At 36.4% G+C, this 21,684-nt stretch overlaps 1 protein-coding gene across 12 annotated transcripts in view; it reads right to left on the bottom strand.

Annotated features, from left to right (window-relative positions):
• The window catches only part of Lpp (LIM domain containing preferred translocation partner in lipoma), a 644,616-nt gene that overhangs the window by 94,303 nt on the left and 528,629 nt on the right, over window positions 1-21,684 (bottom strand). For all 12 annotated transcript variants that reach the window (XM_078043842.1, XM_078043841.1, XM_078043843.1 and 9 more), the window contains one exon: window positions 18,629-18,798. In XM_078043842.1, the coding sequence (XP_077899968.1) occupies window positions 18,629-18,798 (170 nt within the window). The remainder of the gene's footprint in view (window positions 1-18,628; window positions 18,799-21,684) is intronic.

Here is a 21,684-nt window from a genome sequence, read left to right as displayed (position 1 = left end):
GTTGTCAACTATGCTTAATGAAATAACTCATTGCCCTTAAAGTCTGCTTTGCAGTTTATTTCTACTTATCAAAAGAATTTGCAACATGCAGTTTTTCCAATATCCCTATCTCTTGATCACATTATCATCATGAACTTTTTAAGAAGGGGAGGTGGTAAACTACTTCAAACTGGATGAATTTCTATAAGTGCAGTAACATCCCTCAGTTTTTAAAGGGCATCCTTTTTTAAAAAAAAAAATTGTCATTTGAATTCAAACTCTTTGAAAAACATGCATAATAATCTTAATGATCCCATTGAGTAGTTTAAATTCAAATTGTGTAGCATTTGAAATACCATACTGGCAGTACTTTCCATAAATTACTCTCAAATTCAATACATCCCTAGACACACACACACACACATACACACACACATACACACACTCTGTTGCAAGTACCATATTCAAAAATCTTTAAATTATAGTTTCTTGTCCCACTTAAATTTTCACTTGGTTGGTATATTAGGCTATAGTGTCTGTTTATAAATTTCTATTTTTTTCTAAAAAAATAACTTTTTTGGCAGACATACAGTTTTATATCCTCTCAGAGTAAATGGAACTCTCCTTTGTGGTAGGGTTTATGGCTTGGGCATGAATGTGTACTTAAAAATGTGTGTCTTGATGTTCAAACCTGATTTACTCACTTACCTTTCAATTCACTGTATATACTAGCTCTTTTAGGAAATAATAGGAGCTGAATCAAAAGTTGACTCCTACTGGCGAGACTACTCCCTAGAGTCTTTATGATGAGCTCTAATCCACAGCAGAATTGGATTGATTACAACTCAGGAATTTAATGATTAAAGGAATGAAAATCCTCTTGGACATAAAAGATCCCATTTTCACTTTATATCTTGTATCTTTCAGAAACAGTATTTGTTCACCAAGCTTACCAGGAAGATTTTAGAAGTGGGGAAATGTACATAAATGAGCTATGAAGTATTCCAATTATAATATGTGACCCCCAAAAAGGTAATATAAAATGAAGGCTTCCTGCAGTAGAATTCCAAGCCTATGCAACTCACAAGCCTAATCACAACTTCATCAAGAAAAAATTCCTCCATGAACTTGACAATAGGGACATTCTTTGCCTTTGAATTGTACTGACACCTATCCCTCTCTGCTAGAAAACTGCTGCATGTTTGATTCCACTTAGAACATCAATGAAACAGTAAAGATAAGATACTTGGAAATAATTAGAATCTTTGAGACTGATTAAAGACTTTTTTGATGTATTAACAGCTCCTACTGAATGTAACAATTCACTGACTTATGAGTTCCTCCAAAGATAATCTTCTAAACTGCAAAACCTGGTTGGACACAGTTGGTTAAAAGAGACTGTCATTGTGTTGAGTAACTTAGTATTTAACAATTGTTGCAGCATGAAGTTATTTACTTTCCTTGAAAATAATTTTAAAGAGCTAATTCAAATCTATACTTAAAGTCTGTTATGCCTATGGACCAACATAAAACCTCTCCAGTGCTCTAAAAGCCAGAGGGGAAAATGACCAGCATCATCAACAAATATTAACTTAATACTAGTGGAGTTTGAAGCCTATGCAAAGAGCCCCAGAGAATGCATGGGGGCACAGGACATGGTAAGACATAATCTGTTTGGGAAGATGGGACCCTGGCAGGCTTAGATAAGCTGCAAAAAAATTAGTCCCCATCTTTCATACCCTAATCCAAACTTTCCCCAAATAGAAAATTCTCTTTATGTCATTTATTCTAGATTTCCATCTATCCGTTTGGCTGTTGATCTCATTCCATCTTTGAGTGATTGATGATTCTTTAAAAAAAAAATTGCTCCCCCCCAATGCCCATTAATATGAAGCAACATGCTTAGTAAATACTCATTAGATGTTGTTCATTGGACTGTACCATTTAGGCAGGCAATTGAAGTGCAGAGTTCAGAAAACTAGACTCATAGTCAGAAAAATGCATGTCAGCACCCTGTTTCAGTGTCTTACTGAGACTTCTTTCACATCTAACCTAGAAATAACACCTGCCTTGTAGAATTGCGAACATCAAATGAAAAAAAAGTACTTTGGGCACATGCATGTAAGATATTATTATGTTAAGCGATTGGTACAGGTGTTAACTGCTAAAGGATGTATAATTAATATAGCTAAGAAACAGGTAGATTATTAAATAAAGTTGCCAACACCGGGGTTCAGAAAATGATAGCCCGCAATCAGGTGCTTTGGCACTCTGAACTCAAGACTGGAAGGCTCAAAACCAACATCTGTCTGACCTTCTCCTGCCTTCCTGTTTCTTCTCCCCACAGGGAAGGGCTTTCTCTGCTTTCCCTATCTGACTAAACACAGAAGGAAAACAATTGTCAGGAGTCCCTTCCCAGAGAATCTCATCAACAAGGGAAGATTAATAGTATTGCAGGAGAGAAGACTGAAAGTCAACAATGGTCCCCATAGACTTTACCACAGATTCTACTCCCTTTTCTTCTAAAGGTCCATTCACTTTCCCTCAAATCACTTACTCTCCCATAAATGGCCTACATCCCTCTCCATTCTCCCTTAAAAAAGGTATGTATGCTTCTAGATCGGAGCTTTTGGATACTCACTTTTCTTTCTTGTGATGCCCCATGTGCTTAATAAATTTGTATACCTTTTCTCCTGTTAATCTGTCTACTGTCAGTTTATTTCATAGACTCAATTAGCAATCCTTCAGAGGGTAGAGAGCCATTGTTTTTCTCCTCTACACTTAATATTATTCAACAGCAATTGGGAGCTAAGTTATTCTTTCCTGAAAATATCAAATAATTTAACTGGTTGTTATAGGATTTAGGAAATTTACAAGGTTCTTTTACTTGGAAAAACTGCACCCTCACTGGGTCTGGATTACTAATCTGTAAAAGAGGACCTTGAATTAGAGGATCTTCAAGGTTTCTTTCTAGCTTCGATGGCATGAAGTTTGGCTTCTGCTCAATTCTACCAACAAATGATCTTGAACCGTCCAGTGATGCTGTGTGTGTGTGAGTGTGTGAGTGTGTGTGTGTGTGTGTGTGCATGCGCACATTTTTAAGCCCCTATAAGGTTTAAAGTATCCACCTTATCAGCAAAGGAATGACAAGATCGATGTGGCTCTTGTTTTCTTGAGGTTTTAAGACAAAGAAATTTGGTCTCTATATTAAATTCCATTATCATCTAAGGAAGACTCCCATTGAAGCAAAAATTGTATAAACCAGAACATATCTTTTACCTCTTCTACCCTCCTCTTTCCTGCAGAATAATACACATATAATGAATGCTTGATAAATCCCTAATGGCCAGGCTGATTTATTTTCCTTTCGTCCTGGGAGTTTTAATGCAATTTAACCTGGAAAACAATCATTTAGAAATTGAAATCATTCTCATTCTTTCTTTTCACCCTATCGAATCCAACTCCACCTTGGGAGTCTTGTTCAAATACTACCTCCTCTGGGAGGTCTTTCTTGAGGCTGGTTTGCAGTCCTATTCTCTGAGCCCTGACCACTGCCTGAGTCTCCTGACAAAAAAGTCAGGTGATTTTGGCTTGTACTGTATTTGTCTGCATGTTGGCCCCTTCCCAGCCATGCAAGGGCTCTGTGAGAGCATGGACCAAGTTCCATGCTGTTCTGTAACCCCACAGTACTGAGCACAGTCCTGTGCAACTGGAATGTGCGCATTCAATGTCTCTTACAATTGGAAGATAGTTCATTCTTCAGTTAAAAATATGTAAAAGGCATATGCCTAGCTGCTCACTTTCCCCAAGGTGCCACAGATAGCAATCCCCACCTTTTCCCGGATCCTCCTCCATAAGAACTGAGTTGCCCTGGAGGGAAATCTGACAGCACAATTTCACAAAAACAACCTTCTTTATCTTATTTTACTTTGAACTCAATTAATAGTAATGCTTAACCTGCCACGTCTTAATTACATTGGCAAGTTGGTGAGGCTTATTGATCCATGCATGAGGAGTTAATTCCAAAAGAGACTTGACAGAAAGCACTTTCTGGGAGAACACATCGTTATTCCAGCAGCTTTGCTGGAATGACCCCCAGATGCTGCCCAGCCAGACTTAGGCCAGTTTGGCTCCCTGCCACTTGTGCCAATTTCCTAATGATTTAATAGGAATGTGCAATAACTTTCTGTAAAAACAAAGTCTCTCTCTTTTTCTTAAAAAACAAGATGAGACCTAGCAGGTAAAATGTATCCTTAAAGGAGAATATACAATGTCTTAAACACTGATAGGGCCTTACTGAGTGTTCAGCAAAATTCCTTAAAGGCAATAGGATATTCAATATATACTTGTTAAGTAACTAAGTGTTTGGCTTCTATACCTAGAAAAAGGGGATATTCTAACCAATACTCCATCAACTAATCATAATGCACTCACAGACCTATGGTTAAAAGATTTAATTAATCGTTAGGTATGTTTCCTAAATCCATACGTAGAAACCCTAACCCTCCATCTGATAGTATTTGGAAATGCAGTCTTTGGGAGATAATTAGGTTTAGATGAGGTTGGTAGTTATTGGTGTCCTTATAAGAAGAGATCTAAAGAGTATGCTACACATCATCCATCTCACCAACCCTACCATGAGAGGACACAGTGATAAAAGGTGGCCTTCTACAAAACAGAACCAGCACTCACACCAGAACTCTATCATGCTGGCTCCCTGCTCTTAGATTTCCAGCCTCTGGCACTATTAGAGAATAAATATGTTGTTGAAGTCATCCAGTCTATGGTATTTTGTTTAACTGACAAATATATTTATTAAACAACAACAACAACAACAAATGTCATAACTACTCCCTATGCTGAGCAGTATTACTTTGGGTATTATTTGGGGAAATGCAGATTAACGTTTGGGGATAGACAGGGAAAAGAGAAATGAAGAACAACAGAAAAAAAAAAAAAATGAGCTGCTTTCCCTAAGGAGCTCATAGTCCATACAAGGGTGAGATTATCTATCAATATGAGTTAGTATGAGATTGAAGAAGAGAGGAAATATGAAAACAAAATGGATAGACAGAAGTCCTAGAAACACAAAGAAGGAAGTACATGCAGTCAGCTAGAAGGAACTACAGAAGGACTCTCAAAACCAAGGTAACCAAGCTGAACCTTGAAGCTGTGAAGAGGCGCTTTGCTGATTAAAATACAACAAAAAGCCCTACCCAAGCACAGGCCCTCTTTTTTCTTTTTGTTGTAAATGGACACAATACATTTTTATGTATTTATTTTTATGTGGTGCTGAGGATCGAACCCAGTACCTCACACATGTGAGGCAAGCGCTCTACCACTGAGCTACAACTTCAGCCTAGCACAGCCCCTCTTTTAGCAAGAATTCATTTAAAAGCAGGGTAAAAGCTAAGGATTGGAGTCCAGAAGTCCAAAGTTCTGCTTTAATCTTTATTGTCCAAAGTCTGCAACTTTCTAAACCTTGATTTTGTTAATTTATAAAGAATGATGATAATGTTCCCATTTGTCTCTGGGGGTGGTTTAAAAATAAATATGTGGCATTAGGAGAAAGTAAGATGGGTCATGGCATTGGCCTCTCCCTGCATGAGGACTTCCTGGCTGAAGATCCTGAATTCCCTTCCCATAGTATTTTTCTTTGAGGCCCAACACATGTAGTACTTTAAACTTTATGGAAAAAACTATTTGTATATGTGTTATGCTTTATAATAGAATTTATTTAGAATGTTTTCCTTAACTGGAGTAAAAATAATAAAAGCTCACTTTTTTAAGGAATACATTTTAGAAGGTTTATGTCTCATGAGCCGTATTAATTTAAATTGCCTCAAATGTCTTTTAGCATTATCCAAAAGCTCATAAAGTAAAAATAACTTCTCTGGAAGAGGTTTCTTATCTTTCAAAAGTAGCTGATACAGTTTAAAATCTCATCACATTTGCGTGTTTGTGATTTTTAGGTTGCTTAAAAAGTCCTCAATGTATCCATCTAATTGTGACATTCTAAGCAAGAGTCCCCCTTCTTTGGCATCTCACTTTCTCTCCTGTAAAAGTAGGAGGCTGATTACATCATCTAATTTAACAAAAAAAATCTTTGAAGATATTCAAAATAACAGGCCCTTGTCCCTGTGAGGTGTTCTAAAAGGGAACCTGTCTTACTGTAATGGTGACGTCAGCCTATGCTGGCATACCCTATTCTGCAGCGGAGTGGACTGAAGAACAGATCTGGGAAGCAGACTTCATTTATTTATTTACTTATTTGTTTATTTAAGCAGTGGTGGGAGGGAATCATCCCATCATGTTCAAAGTCATCAGGAAATCAGAAAACTTTCAGTCAAACTCCTTGGGAACTTTCGTGTGTAAGGAGAGTGTGGTTTTGACCTTGAGTACAGCAGCTCTTATGATAATTCTATGGCTGGAAGCTAGACAGCTGGCTTCATTCTCACATCTTTCCCCTCAATCTTTATATTTACATTTCAGCAATGACTTTGCTCATAGATTCCTGGAGCCAAGTTTTTCTCTTCCCTTCTAACTCTCACATAGAATTTCAAGTCCAAGGTACACCAAAGGGCAAGTAAAGGGCACAGTGAGGGGAGACACTGGCATGGACAGTAGAACCAGGTCACCTTCACACTCTCCTAACTGTGAAAGCAGTGACAGGCTCGCCTACCATGATAAGCACTACAGAAAAGACAAAGAAGAATCAAATGTGAACCCCCCCCCCACACACACACTCTTTGAGGGGTTCAGTAAAGGTAAAGGAATGTGTTGAGGACTCCAACGACTCTCTAATACCAGTTATAGTGAGGTTAAAAATAGAAAAGAAGTGGAAATGAAAGCCTTGCAGATTCAAGGAAGCCTCCTTCTAGTTGGGTAAGTTCCAGAAAGCTTTTGAAAGCTGGAATTGTTCAAGATTTTTAAAGGTTGGAGATAGGAGAAGACATGAGGCAGATAACAGTCTAGACGTGGACAGAGAAGCCCTAGACACATCCATGTTCAGGAGAAGAGAATCCATGGTGGGCAAGCAGTATAAAAGGAACATAGAGGAAAGAGATGGGAGATAAGGGGGGAAAAGTGTTTGGGGGTCACTTCTTGAATGAGCTGAGCTGGAAGTATAGATATATAGGTATTTAAATCTGAATGTGAATAAGACTCCCACTCCAACCCTATCCCAAAACTGTGAAAGGCACAGCGTTTCTATCCTCTTGCGCAGCCATTCTAGGAAAAGTTCAGAATTTTATTATTTTAACGAGGACTTCAGGGTGATTCCAAAGCAGGTGACCTCTGACACGTTTTAAGAAAACCAAGCTTCCAGAGTCTCATCATTTGTCATCCCCCAGACTCCATGAGCTCTGAAACCAGCAGCATGTTCTTTGGTGATTCATGTCAGGGAAAAATTCTCCTTTGCAGATTTTTGCACATGTGTCCTTTCAGGATAGGTCCCAGTGCACTTACTTACTGCTCAAAGCCCTTACCATGACTGTTGCTCATCCCTGTTCTCTCTGAATCTTCATGTAACTATATAATCATGAGAAACAGTACTTCTAATTTATGCATGGGGAAACTGAAGCTAAGAGAAATGGGTGGAAACAGAATAGTAACTGATCAAGCTGGGTGTGGTTTTAATTTCCATAGTCTATTTTTAAAATTATCTGTTGCCTTATACCAAACCCCTGAATATCTTACCTAGAATCCTTGAGCTTACTTTCAAGTTATTTGTAAGATTGATTTTATAGCATAAACACACACACACACACACACACACACACACACACACACACACACACACACACACCCTCTGCCATTGAAAGGACATATAAAGCTATAGACATTTCTGAGGGTATGGGGGAGTCAGAAGATCCCCCTAACACAGCTTCTAAGCTATAGTTGGCTAATTATAATTCCTTTATCCATTAAGAGACATAAGATAAATATGAAAGAAAATAAGGAATAGACTCCTTCCCTATTTTCTTTCCATCCTTTTATCTCTAAAGTAGGAAGTTTACTGAACCACTGCCAACAATTCACTCAGCCTAATGAAGTGTATAAGTAATGGGATTAAATAATCTTAAACCATTATTACAGTGGCTTGATGCTGACATTCATCCAAACTCTGCAAACATCGAGTGGTGAGTTCATGCTTGATTTAAAAATAAACAAACTGGGGCAGTGGGAAGGTTCTAGCATAAAGTTTCAGAGGCATTTAACCTGGAAATCTGAGACCCTTCATTCTGGCTAGGACTGAGGCAAACACTGTCCTACTTCTACACTCTCCAACCCAAATCCACTAAATCCAACATTTTCTAGGGATGTCTCTCAGGACCTGGAGCCACATATGGTTAAAATTCTTTGTGTTGGTCCCAAAGAAAGCAGCTCTTTGAAGACATCATCAAGGCTCATGGTTTCTATTCCTGCCTCTGCCATTAATAAACCATATAACCTCAGGCAAATCAGTCAGCTCTCTTGGGCTTTAGCTTTCTCAGCTATAAAATGACGTTATTGAATTTCTAAGGTTCCTTCTGGTCTTTAGAAAGCATTCTAATTCTATGGCAACAAAAGTGAATATAGTTTGGGATAGGAATGAGGAGGAAAATGCTATATTCAGCTAGGTCTCTTAGTTGTTCTGGGCAATCTACTTTCAGGTCTGTGCTTCCTTTCCTTGCCAGTCTTACTGCCTTGGAGCCTGCAGGGATGTAGTTAGCAGTCACCAAGATTAGTCAAGGACTGGGGGTTATTCAGGGAAAGGGGCTAAATTATACCCATAGCAAAGGACAGTGCAGTAAATATTCATCTCCCCACTAAAATTATTGGTGCTCTTGTAGAATAACAGGGTGATATATAAATGACTAAAAATGAGACAGTTTCCAAAGGATGTTCAATCCCTAGATCATTCTGTACATGAGTTAATTACTTTTGCAAAGTTCTATAACATTCTTTACTTAGATTATTTAAATCTTTAAAGTTTTAGCTAAGTATTTTGTAATTTTTATTGCTTATGTGTAAGGATATTTTACCTATTATATTTTCTTTTTTTAAAAAAAATATATATTTGTTTAGTTTTAGATGGACCCAATACCTTTAATTTATTTTTATGTGGTGCTGAGGATCAAACCTAGTGCCTCACGCATGCCAGGCAAGCGCACTACCATTTGAGCCCCATCCTGAGCCCCATTCTGTTATATTTTCCAAACTGATCTTGTAATTTTTATTTTATCAGATTGTTAAACTTTACTTACTTATTCTTTAGATTTTTCAGGTTTTCTAGAAAAATAATCATATCACATATACATATTTATTCATCCTACTGTTAAAATGTTGAATGAAAAGTATCAGAAAAATATGAATGAGATACAGTGCCATTTGTTTAAAATTAAGGAACACTATATGTGAACAATACTATATAAAGTTTAGAGTTCTGTATCAAAAATATAAAGAAATGCATAGATAATAACTTTTTAAATAAAAAACAAATTTAGAATAGTGGTTATATCTTTATAGGAGTTTTGGAAATGTGATCATAAAATAGAACCCAGAGGACTTCAACTGAATTCCTTATGTTTTATTTCTTAAATTGGATGACAGGTACAATATGATCTTTATCATATTATTCTCTATAGTTTTGTATGTTAGAAATATAACTAATAAGCAGAAATACACACACACATATATTTAACTTTTTCCTTGTTTCCCAATTTACATTAAAGGTTAGAACATGAAGAACATTAATAAACAGGAGATCCTGTGCATACCTAGACCTAGGGAGAAGGAAGGCTGGCTATTTTTTATTTTATTTTTTATTTTTTGTCTTCTCCTGCCAAATATTTATCTCCCTTTCCCTTCTATTTTACATACAGCTTGTTTTGTGTCATTACACTTGTTTTCTGTTTAAAAATAAAAATGTGTAATAAATTTTATAAAATGTACTTTCAATGAAAAACATCTATGGAAATGAACAGTTTCTGTGTTCCAATTTGATATAAATATGTTATATGTTTGATATAACTATGTTAAAGTTTCCCACTATTGTCCTAACATTGTAATTATGGAAGACCTTGGAATGCTTTATTATGTGTTATCCAGTCAACTAATGTTTCATCTGGGATCTCTGCATTTGTGAAAGCGAGATTCACATAGTGTTTTTTTAGGGGGTGACCTAAGTTAGGTATTACCACCAGGATCAGGCTGGTTTTATAAAATGATTTGGGAACCTTCTCTCTTGCTAGGCTCTGAAAGCTGAAATAGCACAGGAATCATTTGTTCTTTGAAGATATGAAAAATCCTGTTAGTGAAATTTCCTGGGTCTTTCTCAGGTAGCAGTTCTGACTTTCATCCATGTTTATGAGGTTAGATGAGTTTTTATCCCTGCATATTTCAGATTTGCAGAGAAAAGAGTCTCTTCTATAAGAATTTAAATGTAATAATTTAAAAATATTCTCTAGACTTTTACTAAGAGATTCTTTTTAATTTGTAATTTTCTGTAACTTTTGCTCTTCCCTCTTTTATTTTTACGTTTATTTTATTACTCTTTTCAAAAAATCATCTTTTAGTCCTAAAAATTCTAGTGATTTTTTCATTTATGAATACTTTTTCACTTAGCAAATTCCTTCTTTCTTTAGGTTGCTTTTTGTGTAATTTTCTTAGGTTAATTTATATGTACTCCTTCTTGTTCCAGCTAGTGATTATGGCATTGCCTGGAATTCAACTTGGCTACATCTCCCTTTTGCCAGGCAGGGTTATCCTCATCCCTACTTCTCGACAACTGCTTAACCTGAAAGGGGGTTTATATATTTGTCCCTTTATATATCTTGTTGTTTTACTGCACTGATCTGTAACTCTGTTAGCCAGTGTAGGAGCTATCTACAATTTTCTCTTAGGCTTTTATATGATAAATGTTTTTCTAATTCTTCTGTGGTCCTTTTGTAAAGAAGATATAATTTCTTTAGCTGCAGAGATAAACTGACCTTGATTACATCAATCTTATTAATTTTATTCAGCCCCTAGAATTGATTGGTCAAAGCCTGAAAGAAGTATATCAAAGTTTTATAAGATATGCCTTTACCATTTTCATCTCATATTTTATCAATGTTTTCTAGTATAAATTTCAAGGTACTAATTTTTAATGTTGGGCTTGTCCTCATTGAGAACAATATAGTCATTAATAAAATACAGTTCTTTGGTCTAGCTGGTAATTTTGATAATTTTGTCCTAAATGGTATGGTGTCTGTTTTTCATATTATAGATATTTGATATTTTGTTTTGAAAACTATTCTTTTAAGGATAATATTAATAATATTGAATTCTAATATATCTTTTTTATTTTCTATGTTTTTTATGAGTAGTTTTATTGGCTCAATGCTTGTCAAATAAGGGTTCTTATTTGATCTGGATCTCCTGCACAGCATATTTTGATTGACTTGTTCATTTGGTGGACTATTTCTTTGAGTGACTCTTCAGAAAGGATATGTAGGTAATACATGTTCTTTTTGGAAGTCCATGGAATATTTAAGAGACTATTTTTGAGCAATGATTGATGAAATATCCTGTAACAAAACAAATTACTAACTAGTATATGTGGTATGATTCATAGGATGTGAAAATAAACATGTAGAGATATATCTGTATCTGCATCTGTATCTATATCTACCTGTATCTATATCTAGCTCCATATATACAGGTATATAAAAATGGAAAAGGAATATGCAGTGAACTATTCTATTCAGATGAAAAGATAACATACCTTTTTTCTTATATTTTCTAATGAGCATATAATACTAAAACATTTCTTTTAAATAATTACTACCACAAAAATTCATTGTGATTTTAAAACTTTCTCTAAAATTAAGGTGAAGGTACATCACTAAAATTCAAATTTTGGATTAACCTTTTAAAGAAATTATGAGGAAATAATCAGTAAAAAGGAAATTTAGCAACAACAAATGATATTCCAGTGATTTTTATTAGGCAAATAGAAAGGGCTGGACTTGGAAATCAAGGCAAGCCAGGGTCAAGTCCTCGATCTGATACACATGCTCTCTGGAATTGCACAAACTGAGATTTTTTTGAGACTTCGTTTCTTGACATGGGAAATGAAAGCAAAAATAATTGTAACTACTTTTTAGGATCACTTGGGAATAACTGTTATGGTTTAGATATGTGGTATCCCCAAAAGCTCCTGTGTGAGGAGGAGACTACTTAGAGGTGAAATGATTGGGTTATGATAGACCTGATCATAGGACTAATTCCCTGATAAACATAACTGAGTGGTAACTGAAGGCAGGTAGGGTGTGGCTGGAGGAGGTGGATCATTGGGGGCATGCCTCAGGGGGATATATTTTGAGTGGAGTCTCTCTGTTTCCTGGTGTGATATCTTGAGCTGCTTTCCTCTACCATACTCTTTTGCAATGATATGTGGCCTCACCCTGAGCCCTGAGGAATGGAGCCTGCTGTCTGTGGACTGAGACCACTGAAACCCTGAGCATCCAAATAAACTCTTCCTCCTCTATAATTGTTCTTGTCAGGTCTTTTAATCACAGAAGCAAAAGAACTGACTAAAACAATTAACGTATTTTTTTTAAAAAAAGTGCTTTGTAAAAGTTAAAGCGTTAAACGAATGTTCATTGTTATTATTTTTATCTCTAAAGGCAGTTTTTGCTTCATAATTTGAGGTGTTTCAGGAAGAGTAATCTGTAAACACTAACAAAGACCGTTTTTCACCTGCCATTCTGCAATACTGGAAGGCATGATGCAAATGATTATCAGTTAAAATCCTGGAAACGGTAGGTGCTGATGAGAGCTGACTGTAGATGTGTGTGTGTGTTGGGAGGGGGGATGGCAGGATCTTCATGTATTCAGGAAGTTGAACATTAGCTGCAGGCTGGGAGCATGACCAGGCAATAAAGAGTAAGCCGGAAGCACTCTTCCTAGTCTTCATTTTGTCTTTTACTATAAAACCATCAAAGGTGCATTTGTAAAATGAGACTAACAATCTCACCTCATCTATTTCACATGGCTCTAATATCTAGGATAACATGTAATAAAAGATGCTCAGGAGCAAGCACTGTAAAATGCTAGATTCTAATGAATGAGAGAGATGATGTTTCAAAAGTTAGTGTGGTTACACCCTGCAAAGGAGGGTTTTGACTTTTTTTTTTTCTTTCCTGAGCCATTTTCCTTCTTCCTGGGACAGTAATGGTAAGATGAGGATAAAATATCAAGAAGAAAGTATGTGTGATATGTGGTGTGTATGCATATGTGTGTGCTGTGTATGATGCATGCATGTTATATGTTCTATGCATGTTTGTGGTGTGTGGCATGCATGTGGTGTGTATATAGTGTGTGTGTGAGGTATGTGTAATGTGTGTGCTGTGTGAGAGGCATGTGTGTGTGGTATGTGTAAAGCGAGTGGTGTGTGTGATATATGTGGTGCACATGTAGTGTGTGTATAGTGTGTAGTGTGTGATTGTGTGATATGTGGTATGCATGTGGTGTCTGTGTGTGTGTGTGTGATGTGTGGTGTGTGTGTGTGCAGTGTGTGGTTTGTGTATTGATGTGTGTGTAGTGTGAGAGAGATGACAAGACAGAGAAAAACACATCTCATCTTAGAGATGAGAGACCAAAGGCAAGCAGTTAAGAAAAGAGAAGGGAAGTTCATGTGGATTTAAAAGATTTAGTCCAAACTCCCATTTCCTGTTCCAACACCCATATAAGGCACTGGCTACAAGTGCTTTTAAAACATTTTATTAGGAGAACTTGAATTTATAAAGGACAGCTTTCCTGCAGAGACACAAAACCCAACCTTTTACTGGAGGTTGAAAAGTTAGACTGTTTTAACTGCAGCCATTTAGTGACACAAGAGAGTAAAAGTCTGCTGGTGGGCTGGCCACTAATGTGCCAAATTCATGTACCTCAGAACTTAGTCTCCTTTGGAGCTGGCCTCCTGTTTCCAGAGGCCCGTTAGTCACTAGGATTTCAGCTCTAATAAAAATGTCTTAACAACTTCTACCTTCAGTGTCAGGAGTTGGACTCCGACCACTCTGTGTAGGAGCCCTGGTTTAGGGGAGACTCCTCGGCTGCCATTTGGTAAACACTTTGGTGAAAACTTTTTATGTGCTTTGTTCTGGGCCAAGGCTCCCTGTCAGTGCTAAGAGGAAAACGACACTGATTGTGCTAAATCTCTGCTCATGAGTAAGCTGGTCTCAGGGAGGGCAGAGGACATACAAGGGGGGAGACATGGCTACCGCCTCACTGATGGTAGCACAGAAATGGACGTAAGCAAAGCGTGAAGCTCTTCTTCTCTTACTTGTTCTCATGTTCCTCCTACTACATCAATTTATTTTGGGATTTCTATCGTAATTACAGCCAGGATACTTCTCCAAACTTAAAAAGGGTTTCTAAATTGGATCACATAATACTAAAGGCAAAAGGTGATGATAGTCATATTATTAATCAGATTAGGCCCTCATATTTGTAAATGGTTTAATGACATACAAAATATCATACTTGTTCTCTCCCTCTCTTTGACGATAGAAAAGAAATTAATACCTTCCTTTAATAAATGTGAGCACTAGTACTCAGAAGATGAATGATTTACCCAAGGTCATACCAAGAGAGTCACCATTACTTAAGTAGATGCTATTTATAACACTTTACTTCCCAAGGAAGTTTGAGTGCTTGATTTTAAATTGTTAATTTTTTCAAAACTTTATGAATGCTTAAAACTAAGCTTTTAAAAAGATGTCAAAGTAGAAAGGCATGTCAGTGACACCGAACTCGAAAAACATCTCATCAATTTTGATAATAATTATAAGAATGTAAATTAAATAACTGTGACATAATGCACTTTTTAAGTTGGTTCAAAATAAATATAACTAAACCTCTCCAATAGGGAATAGGATACATTTAATAAGTATCCTATTCCCTATTGGAGAGGGTCTCATTACTGCTGATGGTCCTGTAAACTGGAAAAATCTTTCTAAAGAAATGTAGCAAAGTTTTCTGAATTGCTCTGCTCTTGATTGGTAAGATAAATTTAAAATTAATCTATGGAAGTAATTTAAAAAATATAAAAATTTTACTCTGTTTCCTGTAAGCCTGTTATTTACAATGCTAAAAGATTGGAAAATATCTAATATCTTTTGAGTGAGAAATGGTTTTAAAATATAGCATGTAAACATAATATAAACCTAAAGAGATAAAAAGCTAAAAATGAAGATGATTACCAATAAAAAGCTATGTACATATTTATATTAGGTTAACAAATAGGGAATAGAAAATCAAATGTGTGTAGGGAATTACAATGCCATATTGAGTAAAATTTATTTAAGTACAGCTATTTGTGCACAAGGATGAAGAATTCAAGAGATCTTAGAAACATATCTGCAATTAATAAACCAAATCTGAAGACATTACTTGTGAATTTTACCTTAAAATAATTTAAATGTTTCATTTAACTATGATCTTAGATTTAATCCAGTTTTTTTCCAGTTTACAGGATCCTCTGCAGTAATGAGACCACTTATTAAATGTATCCTATTCCCTATTGGAGAGGTTGAGTTATATATATATATATAATCTTAGTTATATTGATCTTTATCAATAACCAATTTTGGCAGAAATAAATTTAGTTTATATTAGATGGGTCTCATTCCTGGATTCAGTGTCACACATGGGGGGTGGTCATTACCCAGAAATAATTCACTAAGCTACTCAATATGGCATTGTAATTCCCTACACATATTTGATTTTCTATTTCCTATTTGTTAACCTAATATAAATAATATACTTATTCCGTCAATGAAAAAATAAACAAAAGAAAGGAATCCTGACTGAAATCCAGGGACTGGGTTTTCTCTGCTTCATAAAGAATGTCTTTTAACTACTGGTTTCCTGCAGTTGTAAAAGAGGCAATTTTGCTGGATCACACAGAAAGTTCTTCCTGTTCTAAGGCCTTTGGTTCTTTAAAACACACGTCTAGGATTGTCCTTAAAAAAAAAAATTGTTCTGTTTAATTCTTTCTGTTTCCCCAACATCTTTTTAGTTCTAGTGTGCAGCTTATTGGACTTATGTAAATTTAGAAGAAATTAAAGTGCTAGTATACCCATCTGAGGGTGTGAGAGCTGTGTTGAACTCCGCAATCAATGCTGAACAAAGGTCCCTGGGTAAAGCTTAACTGAATTCTGGTAAAAATTTAATTACATTTTAGAGTCACTATGTATAGATTTCATTAAAAAAAACTTGATTAAATGTTCTTATGAAGGAGGATATTAAAAAGATGGTAAGGATTTCCATTATTTGAATTCACCCAGTTCTTCCATGTCTGTGATTAAATATCTCCCAGACAGTTTTCCTTGCTATAAGCACAGTACATTAACATACAACCAAAGCAGAGGGGGTAGTATGCTGAAGACCCTATGCCTCGAAGAGAGGTTAAAACCTGAGCCCACTGTAGAAATTCTCCTCATTTTGTCATATTGGCCTTTCTTCGGTCTTATTACACACTCAGGAAAGCAAGCAAAGCATTAAAAAGTGGGAAGAAGTTTTACGTCTGAGAGCTAAAACAACTTCCTGGTGAATCTCACTGCATAGGTAAGGTTCTCAGGTTCAGAAACAGTGATGAGGATCAAACATCTTGGTAAAATTAATCTTGGAATACCATGTATTACACTACTGTTTCTGGAGAAAGCAAAGGGTGCTTTACTAAGATTGCTTCATTTCATCTTCTGTAGTCTTTGGGGGAAATATGGAGCAAATTGAAGCCTTAGGAAGATGAAGTAATTTACACCGGAAGACAAAGTATTAAGTGATGGAACTGAATTCAAACTCACGAGCTCCTCGTACTGTTACGTTGTTTCCTGATAATGTATTTAAGAGTTTTGGTTTATGAAGGATGAAAAGAATGGGTGAAGAGGGCTGTCACAAGAAAGTCATTAAAGTGGCCAAGAGTCAACAATGTAGTCAAAAAAGGATGAAGCAGAAAAGTTATAAAAACAAAACAAAACAAACAAAAAACCACACACAACCATTTGCAATTTCTTAGATTAGGAACAAATGGGACTGGGGTGCCTCTGCAGGCTCTGCTGACATCACTGTCAAAGCTCTCATAGCAACCAATAATTTCATAGTGGTGGTTCTAAGTTATTGTCAATGATAGTTCATGTAGTCCACATGAAAAGGCTGGGAACTATGCAATGCTTTTTTTCTTTTCAATGAAGATCCCAAAAGGTGACATCTGAAATATTTGAATGTCCATTAGTGGTAAGCTTTCATTGGCCAGATTTTCTTTTAGATGTCATCGCTCTTTCCAGATCAACAGGACATTACTGTGTCCATCTTTATGTTTTGGACAAACTAAAACCATGTGGTATTTGCACAAGATATGAGGCTGTGGATAACTGAACATAGCCCTGGCTCTGACACTGTGACAGAACATAAGAAGTTACTCTCCCTATCTCTGTTTCTGTGTTCTCACTTCTAAAGAGATAAATTAGGCAAATGGTCTGAAGATTTTTTTTTTCACCTCTAAAAATGTATGGCTTTTTAATGATGCTACATGTATTTAAATTGCCTCTGGGAGAAAAATGAAATCTGTTAGAGATGCAAAATGATATGTAATCCTTCATAGTCTTAATCTTGAACTTTTGGAACTGTGCTACAAACACCAGCACTACAATGAGTTAAAGTTACCAGGTTATGGCAAAATACCATCCAGGCCACAAACTCCAATAAACCTTGAATTTTGGAAATTTTGCAAAGCTGTGACTCCCAACACCTTGCACCAAGGCTTTTTTGATGCTGCAATACCTCGGCATGAAAGGCCAAATCATTACTCTTTTGTGAGTTGCAAAAAAAGTAATACTTTTATCCACAAACACATGTTAGACAGGCAGATCAAAATCATGCAGAATGATAGCAAAATAAGGTACTTAAATTTTTTTAAAAGTTTGTATTTAGTCATCCAATTGTTCTATTAGAGAATAACATAATAGATTAAGTGGCCTTGCAAAAAATCTAAGATAATATGACTATTTTTCAGTCTCTCAGCTATGTTATTAAAATACAGGTGTTTTTTATTTTAAAAAAGAAAACAATTATTAGCTCAGTCAGTATTATTATTCATTTCTCTTTAAGGTGCTCTATAATTCAGGGTTTCTCTGCATCATTGAAAATCTACTGGATAAGGCTGGTAAGAAACATTCTGGGTAGAAAAGTAGTCCAGAAGTTTAGAAGAGCCTGACAAGTCCAGAAGTCTGCAAAGATTCCCTAAAAATACTGGCTTTGAAACGCAGGGTGAGATTTACTAGCAAGAGGTAGACTCTGCTACTGGGAAGCCTTCTGATGCTTTGAGGAGGATACCTGCTAGTTTGGACATACATGCCTAAAATCCATAAGTTGGATTTGAACTTCTCAATCACTAAATGAAAACAGACCCACCCCAATGCACATTTCTGACCTCATATGAATGGGGAATACAGGGGGGAAATCTACAATTTGCCTATTTACACATATATATACACACATACAAACACACACACACACACAGTATAACACTGGGTGAGAAATAAAGCTTAGATGGCTACATTCTGTCTGGAGTGATTGGCATCAGGCCAAAGCACCTGAAGAGCAAAAATAAAGCACTTACAATGTAGCAGGGCTCACAGTAGGCTTTCTTTTCAACGGCATAGAAGGGCTGCCCTCGGAGCTTGTTGTTGCAGATGATGCAGGTGAAACAATCCACATGGAAGACCTGATCCATGGCAGTGCATCCTGTACCTTCCCCAACTACATTTTCCCCACAGCGAGCACAGCGGCCTGAAAGAAAAAGGGGAAGAATTGTTAAGGACAAAGAAGTGCTTTGATCCTTCTGAAGAAGTCATTGTCCAGGAGACAGCAGATTTGTATTGTCAGCAGCAGCAAAAGAACCACCACCATCACCAGTAAAGTCACTTCCATCCTTTGAATGGATGTGGATTTTACACGAGTTAATTGAACAAAATTGACCGAAGGTCCCAGAGAAAGTGATGGACTAGAACTCAGGTCTCTGATTTTGAGGCCATCATCTGACTCCATTCACACTTGCAGATATAAGAGGGATATGAGTCAGGATGTTTGGACTGAAAGGCACAATCCACAAAACAGTCCAGGAAAGCTTCTCCTTGGAGAGTCTGTATATACAGGTGGAATGGGAGAGATCTGGATCCACACTTGAACTTCAATTCTTTTCACAAAATCACTGATTGCCAAGCCTCTGCAGTCAGCCCCCAGTGATGGGCACACTACTCTAACTTCAAGAAAGTTCTCTTTCACACTGAATCAGATACTTACCCAGTTGTTCTAGCTCTATGTCTTCTCGTCTCATCTATTGGACCTGACCATGTAAACACGTACAATTCACCGAGCATGGCCTCAGTGTCTGCTCTTAGTTTGCATATCCCTAACTCTGCAGTGGTTCCACATACTGTGGGGTTTTGAGTCCCTTGTGGCCATGGTTGTCATTGTCCATCCAGTGGTCTGCAAAGCTACTACATTCTTAAATTGATTAAAGGGGCATCTGGTCCATATATGGACACAGAGTTAGGTTTAAGTTTTAAATAATAACAACAAAATATAATTTTGAAACATAATTTTGCCAGCAAGAGGCACTGTGTGGTTGTATGTTCATGTCTATCTGGCTTTGTCATGGGAATTTGGAACAAGAGGTTGGGTCTGCATCTAGTATGCATCTTTATTCTTTGTCTTTACTGAATTAAAAACAATCCTAACAGGTACTGAGAACACTGGGAATGTCAGCAAGAATTTTCAGTCTTAAGGCATGGAGAATGTTTAACATCAAGTCCAAGCAGTCTAGTAGCTTTAGTGCCTATGCTCTTCACCACTCTGGTAAATTGCCCCCTCCCAGTTCTGTGCACCAAGTTTAACACAGATCCAACGCTATGGAGCATTATGGGGAGATTTGTCAGAGAAAACTGCTCTCAACACTACATCATTTGGATTGACAATCATTTCACACTCAAAAGTGGGAGAGCTAAATGTTTCAACTTGGGAGAAAAGAAGTAAATATATTTCTAGTTCTCTATGGTTGTATTTGGCCCTAGAAAGCATTTCTTTATATTCTGTTGTAGGATCAGAATGTCTCTGACATAAAGCTCAAACTATCTAAGCAATAAGAACTATCAAATGCTGGCAAGAGTTAAGCTCTTAGAATCTGAGCTATCTCTACTACAGTTAATATTTTTATGAAGTCTCAATATTATATTCCTGACATTTGATAAAAATTTTGTAATAATCAGTGTATGGTTTTATAAACCTCTTTCTAAAAATTAACTTGTACCTGTTTTTATTATAAGGTGTAACTTAGAAAGATATCTTTAAATTTTTCTACATTCCCTGTTAACAGTAAGAAAATCACATTATTTTATGTGTCACTATGTTCATGGTTATTGTGAAAACAGAAAAACCAAAAACTTAATTGGTTTACTAAAAGTTAAGCATGCTATGTTTGCAAATGAGACTGAAATTCTAAGAGCTTCATGCCACCAACGGACAACATTTCTTTCCAGAAAACATACTTGGTACTTTCAAGGGCCAGTGGGATGACCAATCCATATGACTATTAAAAACATTGGATGCCTATGAAAACTCAAATGTTGTATTACACATTTGTTAAATGCTGGTTGGTAAAATTATTTTTCTACCTTATTATTTCCCTTTATAAAAGTAAAAGGATCATGTAATAAGATATCAAGGGACCACCAGGGATCTTGTGGACCACACTTTGTAATAATAGTTTGGGTGGATTAGTAATGACTTTTGGTCATAGCGGTCTGCTAAGCTGTTAAAGCTGGCAGTTTTGGTCTAGACTATAAATTTCTAAAGTATAATACCTGGAATCCAAGAGCTTCCACCTGCATGATTTGTAGAGAGTTTGATAGCTATCCATGAGGACTGGGTGGTCAGTGTCAATCTCTGATTTAGAAGAAAAGGTCCAGCTGAACAGGTAAGCTTTGAAATTTTCCATGAATTCAACAGACATCAAATGTCTACTCTTTGTCCAGGACCACAGTAAGATTCTGTGTGACATGCAGAAATGGAATTGGTGCTGTCAGCACCTTTTACAGTCACTTTGAGACTTACCTACATCCAACATGCACATGACAAAATATGCCTGTTGGATGTATGTTGTAGAAGAAAGTATTATGAAAATATGGAAGGAAAATCACATTGAGAGGGCTCAGTAACAACAAGCATTTGAATTCAATCTTAAAGGATGGAATTTTGACAGGTGGAAATGAAAGAGAAAAAAATATTCTAGATTTTCCAAAGAGATCCTGAGTGTTGGTTTACAAGAGGCAAAATTGCTGCAGTGATAGCAAAAGAGGCTTTAGTCTTCTCAGCTCTGTGAGCAGATGGACTATTTCATTAAAAAAAAGAAAGAAAAAAGAAAAGAATAGAAAAGAAAAAGAACAACAACAAAAAAATTTTCCTTTAGGGTATGTTGAATATTTTTCCAGAGTGGGTCAGGGTAATATGCTGAACCCAGACATGACTCTGGATTTTTCTGCCTCTCATATTTTTCCTATTTTGGGGATAAATTGAGGACACTAGCCTAGAGGGCAGTCAGTCTGGCACCTCAAAATTCACAAGCACAGAAAAAAGAGTGAAGAACAAAAATTAAAAATAGCTCTACACATCAGCAAC

Source organism: Ictidomys tridecemlineatus, chromosome 3 (assembly GCF_052094955.1).
Source record: "Ictidomys tridecemlineatus isolate mIctTri1 chromosome 3, mIctTri1.hap1, whole genome shotgun sequence".
NCBI lineage: Eukaryota > Metazoa > Chordata > Mammalia > Rodentia > Sciuridae > Ictidomys > Ictidomys tridecemlineatus.
Note: the sequence above shows the minus strand (reverse complement) of the source record. Positions and strands in the feature narration are given on the sequence as shown.